Source organism: Haliotis rufescens, unplaced genomic scaffold (assembly GCF_023055435.1).
Source record: "Haliotis rufescens isolate VD_foot unplaced genomic scaffold, xgHalRufe1.0.p SCAF_16, whole genome shotgun sequence".
Lineage (NCBI taxonomy): Eukaryota > Metazoa > Mollusca > Gastropoda > Lepetellida > Haliotidae > Haliotis > Haliotis rufescens.
This window is the reverse complement of record NW_025963846.1, coordinates 25,453,006-25,472,112: the sequence shown is the minus strand read 5'-3', so window position 1 is coordinate 25,472,112 and position 19,107 is coordinate 25,453,006. Positions and strand designations below refer to the sequence as shown.

Genomic DNA, 19,107 nt, shown 5'->3' with positions numbered 1-19,107 from the left:
TGAGATACCATACCACAGTTTACACTGAATACCCCACTCAGACACAGTATTCTGACTCCGAGCAGACCAGTCCTTGTTTTAGCCCCTTAATGCCATGTTTTAGGCAGGGTGACAACAAGTATAATATTTTAACGTCATGTTTTAATGTTTTATACGTTAAGGTATGACGCTCTTCAGGCAGACGCTCTACCATTAGACCACGGAGGCGGTCGCACAGTTAGAGGAATACCAGTAACAGTCAAATGTATCATTAAAGTTGTGAACCCTGTTACATAAATAACGCTGATTAATACTTTCATCTTTGATAAACATATAACATGGACATATTTTAAAGGTTCAATAAATGAAACACATACATTACACGTTTCATAGTTGTCAGATACCATGCCGTAGTTTCGCTGTGCAGAGTTACGCCCCTTACCAAAATTTATCCGCTGACTGTGGGTTTGAAATTTACATTCGCCCGATAAGAATCAGGATTTATTTGAAGTTATCAGACAAATATATGCCATATGTTTTTTAATCTAGGTAATTATGCCCATAAATTGTATAAAGTATTTGTATTTTTATCAGTGTCTGGCTGTCTGGATCTGTGTCTGAATTCGAACTTGTTCAAGGGCCTATTTGTATTTAATACAGACCTTCAATCCCTGCAAAATCAAACCCATTACTTGAATATATATTACAGAACTTTCTTATGACACAAGGAGACCGACTGTAATCCCCTGTCTAGGGAGTTATATATCAGCTCTCACGCCCAATGGTCGTTTATGTCAATTTCCAACTGTAAACACCAGATTTCTTTGATCGGCCATGTCAACACGTTTATAACCAGCGTGTCAATACCTAATCTAACCACATCCATGTACCCGGGGCTAGGTCAACAGTCTTTATAGAGGGGAGTCAGGCGAAGATTTTCAGTTAGGTCACAGCTCTCCCACCGAACAACATACGACAGATTTACCACAGGAAACGTCTGTTCTACTTACGTCTGGGCATCGTGACGTCAGTGTTTACATCAAGCCATGTCCATCACGAGGGCTTTCTTGTAACATGGCGATTAACTTCTCTCTCTGACGTCCAGATCGCGAAGGTTTGTGTGTGTTACAAATGTCTTCCAAGTCCTGGATTGTCCTTCTCCCAATTCTGCTTCCTTTTATACAAGGTAAGATCTGCGTTAATATATTAAATTATTCATAATTGCCCTTTTTTTGTTATTAATTGACTATTAATCTTTGTTTCATAAAACATGTTAACCAAACTTCGTTTATAATAAATCTATATTAGGTAAGCTTCCATTTGTGTTCTGAAGAAGTTATTGGTGTAGTTTATGAACATACATCATGGGTAGCTTAATCTTGAGTGTAAAATCACTTGATACATCGATAACATGGCCTGTTTGGTAGTTTGGATTATTGTTGTGTAAAGATGTGATTGTCTTTAGGCTCTACCTACATCCTGGGAGTTGATGTGATTATCTCATAAACATCAGTGATAAACGCTGTCTTTGACACCCGTATGCTTGTAAACACTAAAGCCTTATCTATATTCGGTTTCATAGTGTTGTATATGAACAAGCGTGTGCCGAACGAAAACGATTGTTTTGTGAATAATATGGTATGCGTGTTTCACGTCCACAGAATGTGGCTCAAGTGAGGTATGCATGAAGCACAACCCACCATGGGGCGCCACCTACCAGCGTTGTGACCATGGGTGTTGTGGCACAATGAACGACAGGCATTGCTGTGCAGACAGGTAGGAAATATGAGACATTTAACTCCTGGTATGGGTTGGATTTGACACCTAGTCTGTTTATCGAATGTCGGATACATTGAGGACCCAGTTTTGTGTTATAACGAAGTCGGATGTGGTGATTGAATACCCAGTGATGTGTTATAGCGAAGTCGGAAATGACGATTGAATACACAGTGATGCGTTATAACGAAGTCGGAAATGGCGATTGAATACCCAGTGATGTGTTATAACGAAGTCGGAAATGGCGATTGAATGCTCAGTGATATGTTATAACGAAGTCGGATATGGCGATTTAGCACACAATGTTGCGTTATAACGAAGTATATATATATATATATATATATATATATATATATATATATATATATATATATATGACGTCATATCTCTTCAACTGACAAAATAAGCATTGAGAGTGAAATGAACTTTCATGCCATTATTACATGTTCACTTACTAACGGGATCGGGTGGTCAGGCTCGCTGACTTGGTTGATACATGTCATCGATCCCAATGACTTGGATCGATGTTCATGATGTCAATCACTGGATTGTCTTGTCCAGATTCGGTTATTTACAGACCGCCGTCATAAAGCTGGAATACTGCTGAGTGCGGCGTTAAACAACAAACAAACAAAACAAACATGTACACTTGATCTTTCTACCCTAAGGGGGTGGTCAGATAGCCTGGTGGTTAAAGCGTTCGCTCGTCACGCCGAAGACCCGGGGTCGATTTCCGACGTCGGTACAATGTGTGAAACGTATTTTTGGTGTCTCTCGCCTTGTTGTTGGAGGTATTTTGCTAAAAGCGTCGTAAAACCATACTTTCTCGTAGTTAAATGGCCCAGTTGTCTAAGGCGCCACATTTGACTGTACATTGTACTGTAGTTGCATGCTAGAAACCTATGGTCGTGGGTTCGAATCCGATTATGTTTCTAGGTTTGTCAGCACAATACCCGTGCTCGTGGGTACATCAAGACGTGAGGCCTGCATCACTTCGGGCTTTCCTCCCACATTAAGCTGACACGCCGTGATATAACTCGAATACTGTTCAAAGCGGCGATAAACACAACTCATTCACTGACTGATGTGAATATATATGACACTCTACAGGTAGAATGTATGTTTTCTTCCTTTCTTGCAGTCAGACGCTGACAATTGTGTTGAGTCTACTCGGTGGCGGAGTGGGGATTGCCATTGTTGTCGCTATAATCTGGAATGTCAGTAAATCCAAAGACAGGTCAAGGGTCGAACCCGAAGGCGTCCCCGTCATGACTCAAACAGAAGCAGGTGAGTGAGTGAGTGAGTGAGTGAGTGAGTGAGTGAGTGAGTGAGTGAGTGAGTGAGTGAGTGAGTGAGTGAGTGAGTGAGTGTGTGCATTATTTACACTATCACCAGATTAAGGGTCAAGTTTTCTTTCGATTCTAAGCACACTCGAGTGACTAATGGTGTCTTCATGTCGGCATTATTAATTATGCCTTTTGACGAAATGTATGTGAATGTGTACCATCCACAGTAATTGTAAGTTGAGCTGTTACTTTTGCTTCTAGACTAAACAACGTGTTCTTTTGCAGTATGAAAGATGGCCCTTTCGGCGGTTATCGGTTATCCAGCGGCACTTCTCCATGGGTGACCTAGCATACAAACATTAATTAGAATATTCGTGTACATACAGACTCCACGAAAGGAAGCATTGCCTGTTTCGTTGAATGAACACTGCGGTCAGGGACCGTGGTATCGACGAAACACTGACATCCATGAAAACACACATCCATGAACACTGACAGCCAGAAATCCTTTATCACGAACACTGATATCCAAGAATAGTGACGTCCAAGAACATTGATATCAAGAGTTCCTTGATCGAGAACTTTGGCATCCATAATATGCTTGATCGAGAACGTTGGCATCCATAAAATTCTTGATCGAGAACATTGGCTTCCATGAAATCCATGATCGAGAACATTGGCATCCATAAAATCCTTGATCGAGAACGTTGGCATCCATAAAATTCTTGATCGAGAACATTGGCTTCCATGAAATCCATGATCGAGAACATTGGCATCCATAAAATTCTTGATCGAGAACATTGGCTTCCATAAAATCCATGATCGAAAACATTGGCATCCATAAAATCCTTGATCGAGAACATTGGCATCCATAAAATCCATGATCGAGAACATTGGCATCCATAATATCCTTGATCGAGAACGTTGGCATCCATAAAATTCTTGATCGAGAACATTGGCTTCCATGAAATCCATGATCGAGAACATTGGCATCCATAAAATCCTTGATCGAGAACATTGGCATCCATAAAATCCATGATCGAGAACATTGGCATCCATAATATCCTTGATCGAGAACATTGGCATCCATAAAATTCTTGATCGAAAACATTGGCTTCCATAAAATCCATGATCGAGAACATTGGCATCCATAAAATCCTTGATCGAGAACATTGGCTTCCATAAAATCCTTGCTCGAGAACACTGATATCCAGGTGCACTGATACCCAGGAAACTCGACATCCAGGAACATCGAAATCCAGTGAATGAGTGAGTGAGTATGGCTTTACGCTGCTTTTAGCAATATTCCAGCAATATCACGGCAGGGGGGACACCAGAAATGTGCTTCACAAATTGTACCCATGTCGGGAATCGAACCCGGGTCTTCGTGACGAGCGAACGCTTTAAATCTAGGCTACCCGACCACCCCTTGAGCTCCAGGAACACGTATCGTGATGTCCAGGAACACTGAGATCAAGGAATGCTAATCTCGAGAACACTGTTCTTAATGAACACTGATATCCAGGAACACATCCTATCCACAAAATGCCTATTTAAATGCCTCTATGATCGAATAATGCAATAAATGTGAAAAAGTGTACATTATGTTTTTGGTTTTATTTATAGCATCAACAATACACATCCACGCTTGTACAAAGCATAGGATTTAAATATGATCTTAACATGCTACATGCTCACAAGGCACAACCCCACAACGAAAAAACAAACAAGTAAGCGTTGTGCCGTATATATACTGTTATCCGTTTGTATTTGTTGGTTGGTTGGTTGGTTTGTTGTTTAACGCCGCACTCAGCAATATTTCAGCTATATGACGGCGGTCTGTAAATAGTCGAGTCTGGACCATACAATCCAGTGATTGTGATACCGTTTGCAATATAACTTTAGTTTTGCCATTCACATATTATAATCTTGATTTGACATCATGAGTGCATTGTGTGATTTATTTCAAATACCAGGGCAGGAACAACTGTGAGCGAAGATAAATAATGTCATTGATTTGTTTCCAAATGTTACAAATAATCCACAAACAGTGGAAGGCTGTGTGTAGAGTTAGTGACTAGTGAATGTTGTAAAAACCGCACTCAGCAATATTCAAGTAATGTGAAGGCGGTCTGTAAGTAATCGACTCTCGAAAAGGCACACCAGAAGAGTGAGTGAGTTGGGTTTAACGCCGCTTTTAACAGTATTCCAGCTATATCACGGCGTGTCAGCTTAATGTGGGAGGAAAGCCCGAAGTGATGCAGGTCTCAGACGTTTACCGCTTCGGTGAAACCCACGAGCATGGGTATGGTGCTGACAGACCTAGAAACATAATCGGGGCGAACCGGGATTCGAACCCACAATCATAGGTTTCTGGAGTGCCCAAGGGACGCAACTCTGCACAGCCCCCGTGCCCCCGCACACAAGATGAGATGATGATAATGAGACGCGATCCACGACACACAATCAGTCAAGTCTCACATTGTAACCACACAAACGACTTGCATGGGGATTCTAGTGTGTTCCTGGTTCACAATGTTTATAGGCCCGTGAAGATCCGGGGTAGAATAGGCCTTCAGCAACCCATGCTTGCCGTAAAAGGCGACTATGCTTGTCGTAAGAGGCGACTAACGGGATCGGGTGGTCAAGCTCGCTGACTTGGTTGATGCATGTCATCGATCCCAATTGCGTGGATCGATGCTCATGATATCAATCACTGGATTATCTGGCCCAGACTCAATTATTTACAGACCGCCGTCATATGGCTGGAACATTGCTGAGTGCGGCGTTAAACAACAAACCAAACCAAACCACAATGTTTATAATCATGACTCACTCTGTGTATTTCAGCGCTTCACTGCTACCTTCACAATGGCAACATTTCATTCATGTTAAAGAAAAACCACTGACCACTGGTCACCTATTGTTCCATTGCTGAAAACAAAACGTCAACGCCAGGGAATAACCAGTCTTGATTATCTGACCAGATTCCATTAGGCGTAAAAGGCACAATAGCGTGACAACGGAACAGATTTGTCTCGGTTCAAAACTTTGCTTTGTAGTTGAACACTCTCCATATGCCCTTTAAATGTTAAACATTAAACTGTGAGTTCTACCGTTCGGTCCTGTTGTTTTGTGGTGGCTCTCACGTCACAGCCAACTCGTTGAAGCCGCTGACAGCCGCGTGTACTGTGTTGGCGCCCCTATGCTCTAAGTAAGACACGTGTTATGTTTACAATAGACTATGAAGTGGCCGTATAATCACCACATATGCCGTGTCGGTGAGTGAGTGAGTATGGTTTTACGCCGCCTTTAGCAATATTCCAGCAATATCACGGCGGGGGACACCAGAATTTGGCTTCACACATTGTACCCATGTCGGGAATCGAACCCGGGTCTTAGGCGTGACGAGCGAACGCTTTAACCACAAGGCTACCCGACCGCCCCTGTCGTGTTGGTGGTGAGTTTAAGAAGCAATTATGTTTTATGGTAAAACATACTCTCTCTTAGTTCAATGTTAACAGTGTATTTGTATCGTTGTATGCTGTTGGTATATCCATTACTTGTTTGACTGATTAAGTAACAGTTTAAATTTTCTTACATTTTCTTATGAGCTTTCGGGGTCACGGGTGCGCTTCGCTGTGCAGAGTTACGTCCCTTGGGCACGCCAGAAATATACTATGATCATGGGTTCGAATCCCGGTTCACCCAAATTATGTTTCTAAATTTGTCAGCACCATACCCGTGCTCGTGGGTTTCACCGAAGTGGTAAACGTCTGAAACCTGCATCACTTCGGGCCTTCCTCCCACATTAAGATGACCCGCCGTGATATAACTGGAATACTGTTGAAAGCGGCGTTTAACCAAACTAACTCACTCTTAAGCGATTTAACAAAGAGCATAACATGCACTCATGCACACACGCACTGCCATAAAACAAACAATTAAGTCTTTCTTTTAAAACTCAAGTTACCGATCACACTTACAAAACCACTCATCCTCCAGCTGACTCAGGCAGTGATTCACCGTGTGGTTAATCTGAAATATAGACGACTCCGCGGTTTTGCTGGAGAGAAGAAGGTCGGTGATTCGATGCCAGGCCGCGTAATACCAAAATGAAGCTACATGTACTTGTTAGCCTACACGGCGCTCGACATTCAGGGATAAAAACAAGGACTGGTCAGCTCGGAGTGTTATACTGCGGCATGGTACCTCAGTGGGCTAGAACAAACGCACACACACACACACGCACACACACACACGCACGCGCGCACGCACACACACACACACACACACACACACACACACACACACACACACAGAGGTCCCTACATAAGTGCAATAATCTTGAACGCGACGTTAAACCCCATTTCACCTCCCTTATCTGAAATTATCCTTGTCTTGTTTAACGCCACAATTAGCAATATTCCAACTACAGTAAACTATTTTTATAACGAACACGCTCATAACGAACTGACGGATAAAACGTATTATTTTATGGTCCCGGGCATTTGCTGTGTATATCCTGTATATATGCTTATAACGAAATACGGTTATTACAAACTAAAGTTAATGGCCCTTTTGAGTTCGTTATAACCGCAGTTTACTGTATATAACGGCGCCCTCTAAACCATCGACAAACCAATTATTTATACTATGCCAAACGTCCCATGCCCTCACGGTACTAGAACACACATCAACAATGTCACCTCGCCTCATTGGACAGGCATGTGTTGCTTGGGCCTAATCTACCCCGGAATCCTCAGGGGTCTGAAATAATTACAGTATCCCGTATCAAGAATCTAAAATAGAAATCCCATTCAACCATAAAGTCTGAAGGAGTGTCGCAGACCCACAGTAAGATTCAATGACATCCACTTGTGTGTGTAACGATTTAGTGGCATCCACTTGTGTGTGTAATGATTCAGTGGCATCCGCTTGTGTGTGTAATGATTCAGTGGCATCCACTTGCGTGTGTAACGATTCAGTGGCATCCACTTGTGTGTGTAACGAATCAGTGGCATCCACTTGTGTGTGTAACGAATCAGTGGCATCCGCTTGCGTGTGTAACGATTCAGTGGAATCCGCTTGTGTGTGTAACGATTCAGTGGCATCCACTTGTGTGTGTTACGATTCAGTGGCATCCACTTGTGTGTGTAACGATTCAGTGGCATCCACTTGCGTGTGTAACGATTCAGTGGCATCCATCTGTGTCTGTAACGATTCAGTTGCATCCATTTGTGTGTGTAACGATTCAGTTGCATCCACTTGTGTGTGTAACGATTCAGTGGCATCCACTTGTGTGTGTAACGATTCAGTGGCATCCACTTGTGTCTGTAACGATTCAGTGGAATCCATTTGTGTGTGTAACGATTCAGTTGCATCCTATTGTGTGTGTAACGATTCAGTGGCATCCACTTGTGTGTGTAACGATTCAGTGGCATCCACTTGCGTGTGTAACGATTCAGTAGAATCCACTTGTATGTGTAACGAATCAGTGGCATCCGCTTGCGTGTGTAACGATTCAGTGGAATCCGCTTGTGTGTGTAACGATTCAGTGGCATCCACTTGTGTGTGTAACGATTCAGTGGCATCCACTTGCGTGTGTTACGAATCAGTGGCATCCGCTTGCGTGTGTAACGATTCAGTGGAGTCCGCTTGTGTGTGTAACGATTCAGTTGCATCCACTTGTGTGTGTAACGATTCAGTGGCATCCACTTGTGTGTGTAACGATTCAGTGGCATCCACTTGTGTGTGTAACGAATCAGTGGCATCCGCTTGCGTGTGTAACGATTCAGTGGAATCCGCTTGTGTGTGTAACGATTCAGTTGCATCCACTTGTGTATGTAACGAATCAGTGGCATCCACTTGTGTGTTTAACGATTCAGTTGCATCCACTTGCGTGCGTAACGATTCAGTGGCATCCACTTGCGTGTGTAACGATTCAGTGGAATCCGCTTGTGTGTGTAACGATTCAGTGGCATCCACTTGTGTGTGTAACGATTCAGTGGCATCCACTTGTGTGTGTAACGAATCAGTGGCATCCGCTTGCGTGTGTAACGATTCAGTGGAATTTCGCTTGTGTATGTAACGATTCAGTGGCATCCACTTGTGTGTGTAACGAATCAGTGGCATCCACTTGCGTGAGTAACGATTCAGTGGCATCCACTTGTGTGTGTAACGATTCAGTGGCATCCACTTGCGTGTGTAACGATTCAGTGGCATCCACTTGTGTGTGTAACGAATCAGTGGCATCCACTTGTGTGTGTAACGAATCAGTGGCATCCGCTTGCGTGTGTAACGATTCAGTGGAATCCGCTTGTGTGTGTAATGATTCAGTGGCATCCACTTGTGTGTGTAACGATTCAGTGGCATCCACTTGTGTTTGTAACGATTCAGTGGCATCCACTTGTGTGTGTAACGAATCAGTGGCATCCACTTGTGTGTGTAACGAATCAGTGGCATCCGCTTGCGTGTGTAACGATTCAGTGGAATCCGCTTGTGTATGTAACGATTCAGTGGCATCCACTTGTGTGTTTAACGATTCAGTGGCATCCACTTGCGTGTGTAACGATTCAGTGGCATCCACTTGTGTGTGTAACGATTCAGTGGCATCCACTTGCGTGTGTAACGAATCAGTGGCATCCACTTGTGTGTGTAACGAATCAGTGGCATCCACTTGTGTGTGTAACGAATCAGTGGCATCCGCTTGCGTGTGTAACGATTCAGTGGAATCCGCTTGTGTGTGTAACGATTCAGTGGCATCCACTTGTGTATGTAACGAATCAGTGGCATCCACTTGCGTGTTTAACGATTCAGTTGCATCCACTTGCGTGTGTAACGATTCAGTGGCATCTACTTGCGTGTGTAACGATTCAGTGGAATCCGCTTGTGTGTGTAACGATTCAGTGGCATCCACTTGTGTGTGTAACGATTCAGTGGCATCCACTTGCGTGTGTAACGAATCAGTGGCATCCGCTTGCGTGTGTAACGATTCAGTGGAATTTCGCTTGTGTATGTAACGATTCAGTGGCATCCACTTGTGTGTGTAACGAATCAGTGGCATCCACTTGCGTGAGTAACGATTCAGTGGCATCCACTTGTGTGTGTAACGATTCAGTGGCATCCACTTGCGTGTGTAACGATTCAGTGGCATCCACTTGTGTGTGTAACTAATCAGTGGCATCCACTTGTGTGTGTAACGAATCAGTGGCATCCGCTTGCGTGTGTAACGATTCAGTGGAATCCGCTTGTGTGTGTAACGATTCAGTGGCAGCCACTTGTGTGTGTAACGATTCAGTGGCATCCACTTGTGTGTGTAACGATTCAGTGGCATCCACTTGTGTGTGTAACGAATCAGTGGCATCCACTTGTGTGTGTAACGAATCAGTGGCATCCGCTTGCGTGTGTAACGATTCAGTGGAATCCGCTTGTGTATGTAACGATTCAGTGGCATCCACTTGTGTGTTTAACGATTCAGTGGCATCCACTTGCGTGTGTAACGATTCAGTGGCATCCGCTTGCGTGTGTAACGAATCAGTGGAATCCGCTTGTGTGTGTAACGATTCAGTGGCATCCACTTGTGTGTGTAACGATTCAGTGGCATCCACTTGCGTGTGTAACGAATCAGTGGCATCCGCTTGTGTGTGTAACGATTCAGTGGAATCCGCTTGTGTGTGAAACGATTCAGTGGCATCCACTTGTGTGTGTAACGATTCAGTGGCATCCACTTGCGTGTGTAACGATTCAGTGGCATCCGCTTGCGTGTGTAACGATTCAGTGGAATCCGCTTGTGTGTGTAACGATTCAGTGGCATCCACTTGTGTGTGTAACGATTCAGTGGCATCCACTTGCGTGTGTAACGAATCAGTGGCATCCGCTTGCGTGTGTAACGATTCAGTGGAATCCGCTTGTGTGTGTAACGATTCAGTGGCATCCACTTGTGTGTGTAACGAATCAGTGGCATCCACTTGTGTGTGTAACGATTCAGTGGCATCCACTTGTGTGTGTAACGAATCAGTAGCATTCACTTGTATGTGTAACGATTCAGTGGCATCCACTTGCGTGAGTAACGATTCAGTGGCATCCACTTGCGTGTGTAACGAGTCAGTGGCATCCACTTGTGTGTGTAACGATTAAGTGGCATCCACTTGCGTGTGTAACGATTCAGTGGCATCCATCTGTGTCTGTTACGATTCAGTTGCATCCATTTGTGTGTGTAACGATTCAGTTGCATCCACTTGTGTGTGTAACGATTCAGTGGCATCCACTTGTGTGTGTAACGATTCAGTGGCATCCACTTGTGTCTGTAACGATTCAGTGGAATCCATTTGTGTGTGTAACGATTCAGTTGCATCCTATTGTGTGTGTAACGATTCAGTGGCATCCACTTGTGTGTGTAACGATTCAGTGGCATCCACTTGTGTGTGTAACGATTCAGTTGCATCCACCTGTATGTGTAACGAGTCAGTGGCATCCACTTGCGTGTGTAACGATTAAGTTTAAAACACAGCTCGTGTTAACGATCCCCAATCACCTTGTAGACTAACTCACTTTACAACTGATCGAATTAGACAACAAAGATTGAAATAGTGTCATTTTGAATAACGGTATATATATTTCACATTGTCAAGACTTCGAATAAGTATGAGTCATATTTGAACCTGTTTTGCTGTCGAGCGTACAAGTAAAGGCGATGTACAGGACAAGGTTTTACGTGCACACGAAATTGCTATTTACGTTTTATTAACAAAACGTCACTGTCCATGTGACGTGAACCCATCAACATCTGCGTGTAAGATGTAAGTCCATTTGATCATTAAAGCTTTGTGTGGGGTATATGTTTGGCCAGTGGCCAATTCTATGTGAATACTTGCGTCCTTTACATGTAAAAGAATCTTTACAGAGAGAGAAACACACACACACACACACAGAGAGAGAGAGAGAGAGAGAGAGAGAGAGAGAGAGAGAGAGAGAGAGAGAGAGAGAGAGAGAGAGAGAGAGAGAGAGAGAGAGAGAGAGAGAGAGAGAGCTTAAACAGTAACAACCAACAGCTGTAAAAACCTGATATTTGCGAAGTCTTTTCAGTGAGACCCATTAAAACAGTTGGGAATGTTTTTTTGCTTTTACACAAAGGGTCGCATAGAGCGGAACGTAGCTTTTGGCCAAACGCGGTAAGACCGCACGTTATACTGTATGCATACGGTGTCTATGGCTTCTGTGTGATGATTATACTGAAAGGATGGGCTGTCGGCTGGGTGTTTTGTCTTGGTAGATCTGTAAGGACATTACACGCACTCCGATTCCACATAAACAGACTCTCATATTACAATACAGTATCCACCCACTGTCTAGTCATGCTTATGTCACTTCCTAGATACCGCTAGCGTCCTTCACAACAGAAGTAACAACAACTGACCAGATCAGAACAGATCTACAATTTCGGAGAAATGAAGGCCCTTCTCTGTGCTATCGTCCTGGGGACTACATTCGGCTATGGTAGGTTTATATCTTGTACTGTATCAGTTAACGTTGTGTGTATGTAAGTCCGGCTTGTTGTGCAAGAGAAACGTCTATGTTTAAATGTATTTGTTTCAACAATCAGGCAATTAAGTGAGTGAGTTCGGTTTTACGCCGCTTTTAGCTATATTCCAGCAATATCGCGGCGGGGACACCAGAAATGGGCTTCACACATTGTACCCATGTCGGGAATCGAACCCGGGTCTTCGGCGTGACGAGTTAACGCTTTTACCACTAGGCTACCCGACCGCCCCAGCAATTAAGTAGGATGAGGCCTTTGGATCTGCAAAATATAATGCGTATGATTTTACGCCTCTTTTTTTAGCAATATTCCAGCAATATCACGGAGGGGGACACCAGAAATGGTCCCCAATTGTCCTTCACATATTGTACTCATATGTGGGGAATCCAACCCGCGTCTTCGGCGTGACGAACGAACACTTTAACCACTAAGCTACCTCACCGCCCCGCATAATTACAGAAATTGTTATGAAAGATGTATTCATATGAATGAGAACTTAACTCTTTTCTTCTCTTTTTTCATTTCAAATTTTGAATTCATTGGACTTACATCATTACATAGAAATTGAATTCATTGGACTTATATCAAAACCTAGAAACATAATCGGGGTGAACCGGGATTCGAACCCACAATCATTGTTGCCCAAGGGACGCAACTCTGCACAGCGAATCGCGGCGCCTTAGACGACTGGGCCACTCGTGACCCCGTGATGATTTGGAACATAATCATCGTTACTTTTGCCTCTCTGTCATGCATATGACATGTGTGAACTGTTAGTGAGTTTTATTAATGTGGGTTTAATAACATATTGTAGGTACCTGCGAAATGTGTGGGTTCTACTACAATTGTAAATATGGATGCTGCGACCATGGCACCCAATGCTGTTCTCGATACATCAGTTTTAAGTGAGTATTCAGAAAAAAAGTTCATCTTTCTGGTTAAACGATGTATAATAATATCAAATATGGTAATAGCCAGAGATATTTTCATTTAGGTTATTAAATATTTGCTTAAAGGTTTTTACGCAAATTCATATATTCTCTACATTATGAGGTGGCGACAGGAGCGTTGTTCTAAGCTACATTACTTGTAGTTAGTATTTCCTGTTCCTAGCTGATGAATTAGTTACATTCATGTGGCAATAGTGAGTTAACAGGGGACATTCTATTTCTGCCCTTATTACTGTCGTTGATTTTGTTGTTGTCGTTGTTGCTGCTGCTGCTGTTGTTGGTGGGTGGTGGTGAAGTTTGTGATTAGGATTCACGCCGCTTTGAGCGATATTCCGGCAACATCAAAGAAATTGTCTTAACACATTGTACGCAAATATGGAATCGAACCCGGGCATTCGGCCTAACGAGAAAACGCTTCAACCACATGGCTACACCACCGCCCCTGTCGAGTAACATGCGGTTATAATCAACGTCACCAGACATTGAATCCTGGCAAGATATATATTACAAACTCCTTAAAAAAAGCTTCTTAGTCTGTCTTCCAGAAGGTGGCACGGGCGGCCCAGTCATCTGAGGCGACGCGATTCGCTGTGCAGAGTTGCGTCCCTTGGGCACGCCAGAAATCTATGATTGTGGGTTCGAATTCCGGGTCGCCCCGATTATGTTTCTAGGTTTGTCAGCACCATACCCGTTCTCTTGGGTTTCACCGAAGTGGTTAACGTCTGTGACCTGCACCACTTCGGGCTTTCCTCCCACATTAAGCTGACACGCCGTGATGTAACTGGAATATTGTTAAAAGCGGCGTTAAATCCAACTCACACTCACTCACTCTCCTCTAAAATTAAAACAAATAACATGCCTGATGCTGATTTCATTTAGAGCTGACAAGAGCTGGCTAGATTTGCTTTTCTATATATCTAGATTGGTTTGTTTTCATAAAATAAATATATTCCACAGTCACGTTGCAGGACCAGGAGATTGGTAATGTGGCGATGTATCCTTGGATCTTGGGCAATATACAGCGTGTGTGTGTGTCCGTGTGATGTGTGAGTGAATGAGTATGATTTTACGCCGCTTTTAGCAAAATTCCAGCAATATCACGGCGGGGGACACCAGAAATGGGCTTCACACATTGTACCCATGTCGGGAATCGAACCCGGGTCTTTGGCGTGACGAGCGAACGCTTTAACCACTAAACTACCCGACCGCCCCCTGTGTGTATATATGTTAGTTAGGTGGAATATAGCTATAGCTTTTAGGGAACCAGGGATGCATATAACGCCATAAGTTGATCACAAGCGATATACAAACGCTGTATCCACACTTCATCTGGATACTTGCCCACTTGTTTTTTTGCAGCTATAATGTGTATGTGGGCGTCGGCGTGACGGTTGCCATAGTTACCACCATCGGGGCCATCGCCGTCATCATATACTTGTTGAAGAGGAAGACCCGACCCGGTCGGGTGATCACCGCACATCAACCAGGCCCCAGTGTCGTAGCCCACTCTAGCGTCACGACAACAAGTAAGTCTGAGTCTAACCAGCTATAATGACTGACAATGACAGATGTGTAAACGCTAATAAAAAGCAGTATTGAAACATTAAGCCCGGTTTTTATCACGGTTTTGCCTTTGCATGTGTTTGTGACGGGTGTCATCGGTGGGGCAGGATACGCTCAGCTTTTCGCGAACACCTGGTATCATTACCATTATCCAATGACAGATGTGTAAACTCTTTTTAAATTAGTATTGAAACTTTAAGCTCGGTTTTGATCACGTATTTGCCTTTGCATGTGTTTGTGATGGGTGTCATCGGGAGGGGGGCAGGATACGCTCACCTTTTCGCGAACACCTGGTATCATTACCATTATCTTATGACAGATGTGTAAACGCTTTTTAAAAGCAGTATTTAAACTTAAGGCCCGGTTTTGATCACGGTTTTGCCTTTGCATGTGTTTGTGACGGGTGCCATCGGGAGGGGGACAGGATACACTCAGTTTTTTGCGAACACCTGGTATCATTACCATTATCCAATGACAGATGTGTAAACTCTTTTTAAAAGTAGTATTGAAACTTTAAGCTCGGTTTTGATCACGAATTTGCCTTTGCATGTGTTTGTGATGGGTGTCATCGGGAGGGGGGCAGGATACGCTCACCTTTTCGCGAACACCTGGTATCATTACTATTTGATATTTATACACAAACACATGCTCACGATATAGTCGGTATTGTACAATCGACTCTGCTTTATGCAGAGATTTCTATCGGATATGGAACGAGTTTTGTCGCTTAATTTATTGAAATGGTTCTATGACGTACCTTGGGAAAAACATTTTTGGAAATGTTTACTTGCATACGGTTTCCATTTTAATCAATGTGTCAATTCTTAAATCATCATACTTTTATATTTCATAAGGTATATGTTTTGGGATAATAATATATAAATAAATAATAAAAATATTACAAACAATCACTGTTCAAAACTTCAAATAAAATATGATCACTATAACACCTATGTTCTTTTTTCAGACAACATGGGACAAGTTCAGAGTAGCTCGTCTGTCTACCCCCCTCCAGTAGGAGCCCCTGGGTACGACCCAACCCTCTCTCCCCCCGTCTACTATCCTCCAGGGGCTGCGGCCCCACCCCCGGGATACAGCTCCTACCCTCCACCCTACCAGGGTAAATCCTAAACCGCTATCAGATCTACTGGATCTCTCTGCTGAACTGATTGTCCTCTCTCCATCACTGCACAGTGATACAGTAAACTACGGTTATAAGGAACACGTTTATAACGAACTGACCGATATAACGAACTTATTTTTTAGTCCCGGCCATTTGTTGTATATATGGTGTATATATGCTTATAACGAACTACGGTTATAACGAACCAAATTTTGTGGTTCCTTTGAGTTCGTTATAACCGTAGTTTACTATATGTTAAAAATACAATAATGCACAGCAATATAAACTCTAGGAACCTTAGTAGATTTCGATGTTAGCTGACGTTGTATCTACAACACCATAAATAAAGTAAACTTCGTTTATAACGAACACGCTTATAACGAACTGACGGATACAACAAACTGGCCTTTTTGGCCCCGGCCAGTTGCTGTGTACACGTTGCATATATGCTTATAACGAACAATGGTCATAACGAACTAAAGTTAGCAGTCCCTTTGAGTTCGTTATAACCGTTGTTTACTGTATATACTAATGACTAGTAGGACGATTGGCAAGGTTTATACACGTTTTCTCTCTGCACATTGTATTTATCTTTTAAACTGAAATATTTCGTGGGCTTCCAATAATAAACTCTGCCCTGAAAGCCTCACCATGGTGTTCTGAAAGAGATCACTCATAACCTGTGAAATACAGTAAACTACGGTTATAACGAACACGTTTATAACGAACTGGCCGATATAACGAACTTATTCTTTTGTCCCGGCCATTTGTTGTATATATGCTGTATATATGCTGATAACGAACTACGGTTATAACGAACCAAAATTAGTGGTCCCTTTGAGTTCGTTATAACCGTAGTTTACTGTATATTTATAACGTTAGTTACCGGTTGGGCAGGCACGCCTTCCCTTTCCACGAACGACTGGTGTCATCAATGATTTTCAGTGATCCATTCATATAATTATTACCGGAAGTTGCCTTTCACGTCCAATGGAATTTGTTTTGTCGAATAATTTTGACCGGTTATTCTCTTGCGTTTTATATTATTCCTTTCATTGGCCATCCAGTTTAATATAGGAGGTGAAATTATTCTTGAAACAAGTAACAAAGACGTCTTATATTTCTTAACCTTAGAGGGGCGGTCGGGTAGCCTAGTGGTTAAAGCGTTCGCTCGTCACACCGAAGACCCGGGTTCGATTCCCGACATGGGTACAATGTGTGAAGCCCATTTCTGGTGTCCCCCGCCGTGATATTGCTGGAATATTGCTTAAAGCGGCGTAAAACCATACTCACTCACTCACTTTTAACCTTAGAAACACATTCAAGACAATGTGTTTTGGCAAAACAGCCGAAATTATGAGTTTATTCGAAATACATTCGAAATACATTCTAAGTATTCGAACTGCATTCTGTTTGAATTCTTGGAGGTTCGAAACATATTCGGCGGCCACCCCGGGAGCGTTCTGACTGTATTCGAGGTGAAATCGTACAGCATTCGAGGCACCTTTCAACCAGACATCGGGCGGTATTCGGGCAGCAATCGTATGGCATACGAAGCACATTCCTAATATTCTGACTGCATTCTAACATCATTCTAATATTCCTACTGTGTTCCAACTGCATTCGAGAGCCAATACACCCGGAATGTGCAAGAATCATTTGAGGCGGGTTCGAAACGCATTCTATGTCTTCGAACGGCGTTCTTACAAAACTTGGTCTATTTGAAATTCCCTCCCGAATGTGGCACGAATTTTGAAATGCTTCATTCCGGCTGGTTCTGCTTGATTCCGAATATGTGTGACGGGGGCATAAATCGCAAGATATACTGTTGAAATTGGGGTTATCCCATTTACTCAATGTGGAATAATCCCCTGAGCACCGTCTGTTGTATATAGTCTGGTTTGAATATAGAGGCCATTGTGTGATGTATATCAGCTGTCCACTCACTTGTTCATATTGTCGTAACTGCTTTCGGGCGTCCAGTGCGCCCCTAATACAGTTACTAAATTATTGCCGTTCCTGGTCTTTGTGGTCAATTACGCCCTGACATTGTCACTCGCCTTGTCCGCCGCGGCTCGGCTCCGTCAAGGAGTGATTGGTCTAACGACCCTTACTCCAAGTTGTCTCTATCAGCATTCACACACGCATAATAAAGAAACGCAACACCAGTTTTATACTCACACGGTCTGATTCGTATTTTGGCACATAACGTATAGATAAGGGGACGAGTCTTCTTGCAGGTTACGGAAAGGAGCGAGTGGTGACGAATGCTATCGCCCATTTAAAATGCATTGACAAGCCATATCAGCTCTGCAGGGTGTTGTTTTAAGGGTCTGGTTATGACACCCCGTTATATGACCGCCTCTATGTTGATTTTATCGCACGTGCGAGATGCTTCATATCAGTGATAGGTATATGGTAATGCGTGTTATTACTGCAGATGTTATCCTTCCTCTCTGAACATTCTGGAAATATGAAATATGAACATTGCTTTAATTTTTTGGATAATAAACGTAAACTCACCAGTGTGTGTTGTTCATGAATCAGGTTGTTTGGTTTGTTTGTTGTTTAACGCCGCACTCACCAATATTCCAGCTTTATGACGGCGGTCTGTAAATAATCGAGTCTGGACCAGACAATCCAGTGATTAATATCATGAGCATCGATCCATGCAATTGGGATCGATGACATGCATCAACCAAGTCAGCGAGCCTGACCACCCGATCCCGTTAGTCGCCTTTTACGACAAGCATAGTCGCCTTTCACGGCAAGCATGGGTTGCTGAAGTTCATTCTACCCCGGATCTTCACGGGTCTCATGAATCAGGAGTGGCCGCTTTACGTACCAGGTATATTGAAAGTATTGTAATGGTCATACACTTAAAAGATG

General features: G+C 43.1%; 2 protein-coding genes across 3 annotated transcripts; both read left to right on the top strand.

The window, feature by feature from the left end:
* The first annotated feature begins 851 nt into the window (after positions 1-851).
* LOC124133887 lies at positions 852-4,641 on the top strand. Its single transcript, XM_046498473.2, has 4 exons — positions 852-1,165; positions 1,641-1,755; positions 2,897-3,042; positions 3,327-4,641. Exons 1-4 carry the CDS (start codon positions 1,111-1,113, stop codon positions 3,329-3,331), a joined length of 321 nt encoding a protein of 106 aa, XP_046354429.1. The 5' UTR covers positions 852-1,110; the 3' UTR covers positions 3,332-4,641.
* Positions 4,642-12,393: 7,752 nt separating this feature from the next.
* On the top strand, positions 12,394-18,743 carry LOC124133775 (protein Wiz-like). 2 transcript variants are annotated; one of them, XM_046498304.2, is made up of 4 exons: positions 12,394-12,539; positions 13,397-13,487; positions 14,892-15,055; positions 16,063-18,743. In XM_046498304.2, the coding sequence occupies exons 1-4, from the start codon at positions 12,491-12,493 to the stop codon at positions 16,224-16,226; spliced, it is 468 nt and encodes a 155-aa protein (XP_046354260.2). In that variant the 5' UTR covers positions 12,394-12,490; the 3' UTR covers positions 16,227-18,743. The 2 variants fall into 2 exon arrangements, with proteins under 2 accessions (XP_046354260.2, XP_046354259.2); XM_046498303.2 differs by having other exon boundaries at positions 14,892-15,058.
* Positions 18,744-19,107: the final 364 nt, after the last annotated feature.

What these genes read in the sequence shown, in the direction of transcription:
- LOC124133775 (XM_046498303.2), top strand. Translation starts at nt 12,491, where the DNA reads ATGAAGGCCCTTCTCTGTGCTATCGTCCTGGGGACTACATTCGGCTAT. An exon ending in TCTCGATACATCAGTTTTAA is followed by an intron (nt 13,488 to 14,891) that starts GTGAGTATTCAG and finishes GTTTTTTTGCAG; the next exon opens with CTATAATGTGTATGTGGGCG. An exon ending in CTCTAGCGTCACGACAACAA is followed by an intron (nt 15,059 to 16,062) that starts GTAAGTCTGAGT and finishes TTCTTTTTTCAG; the next exon opens with ACAACATGGGACAAGTTCAG.
- LOC124133887 (XM_046498473.2), top strand. Translation starts at nt 1,111, where the DNA reads ATGTCTTCCAAGTCCTGGATTGTCCTTCTCCCAATTCTGCTTCCTTTT. An exon ending in TCTGCTTCCTTTTATACAAG is followed by an intron (nt 1,166 to 1,640) that starts GTAAGATCTGCG and finishes TCACGTCCACAG; the next exon opens with AATGTGGCTCAAGTGAGGTA. An exon ending in AGGCATTGCTGTGCAGACAG is followed by an intron (nt 1,756 to 2,896) that starts GTAGGAAATATG and finishes CCTTTCTTGCAG; the next exon opens with TCAGACGCTGACAATTGTGT.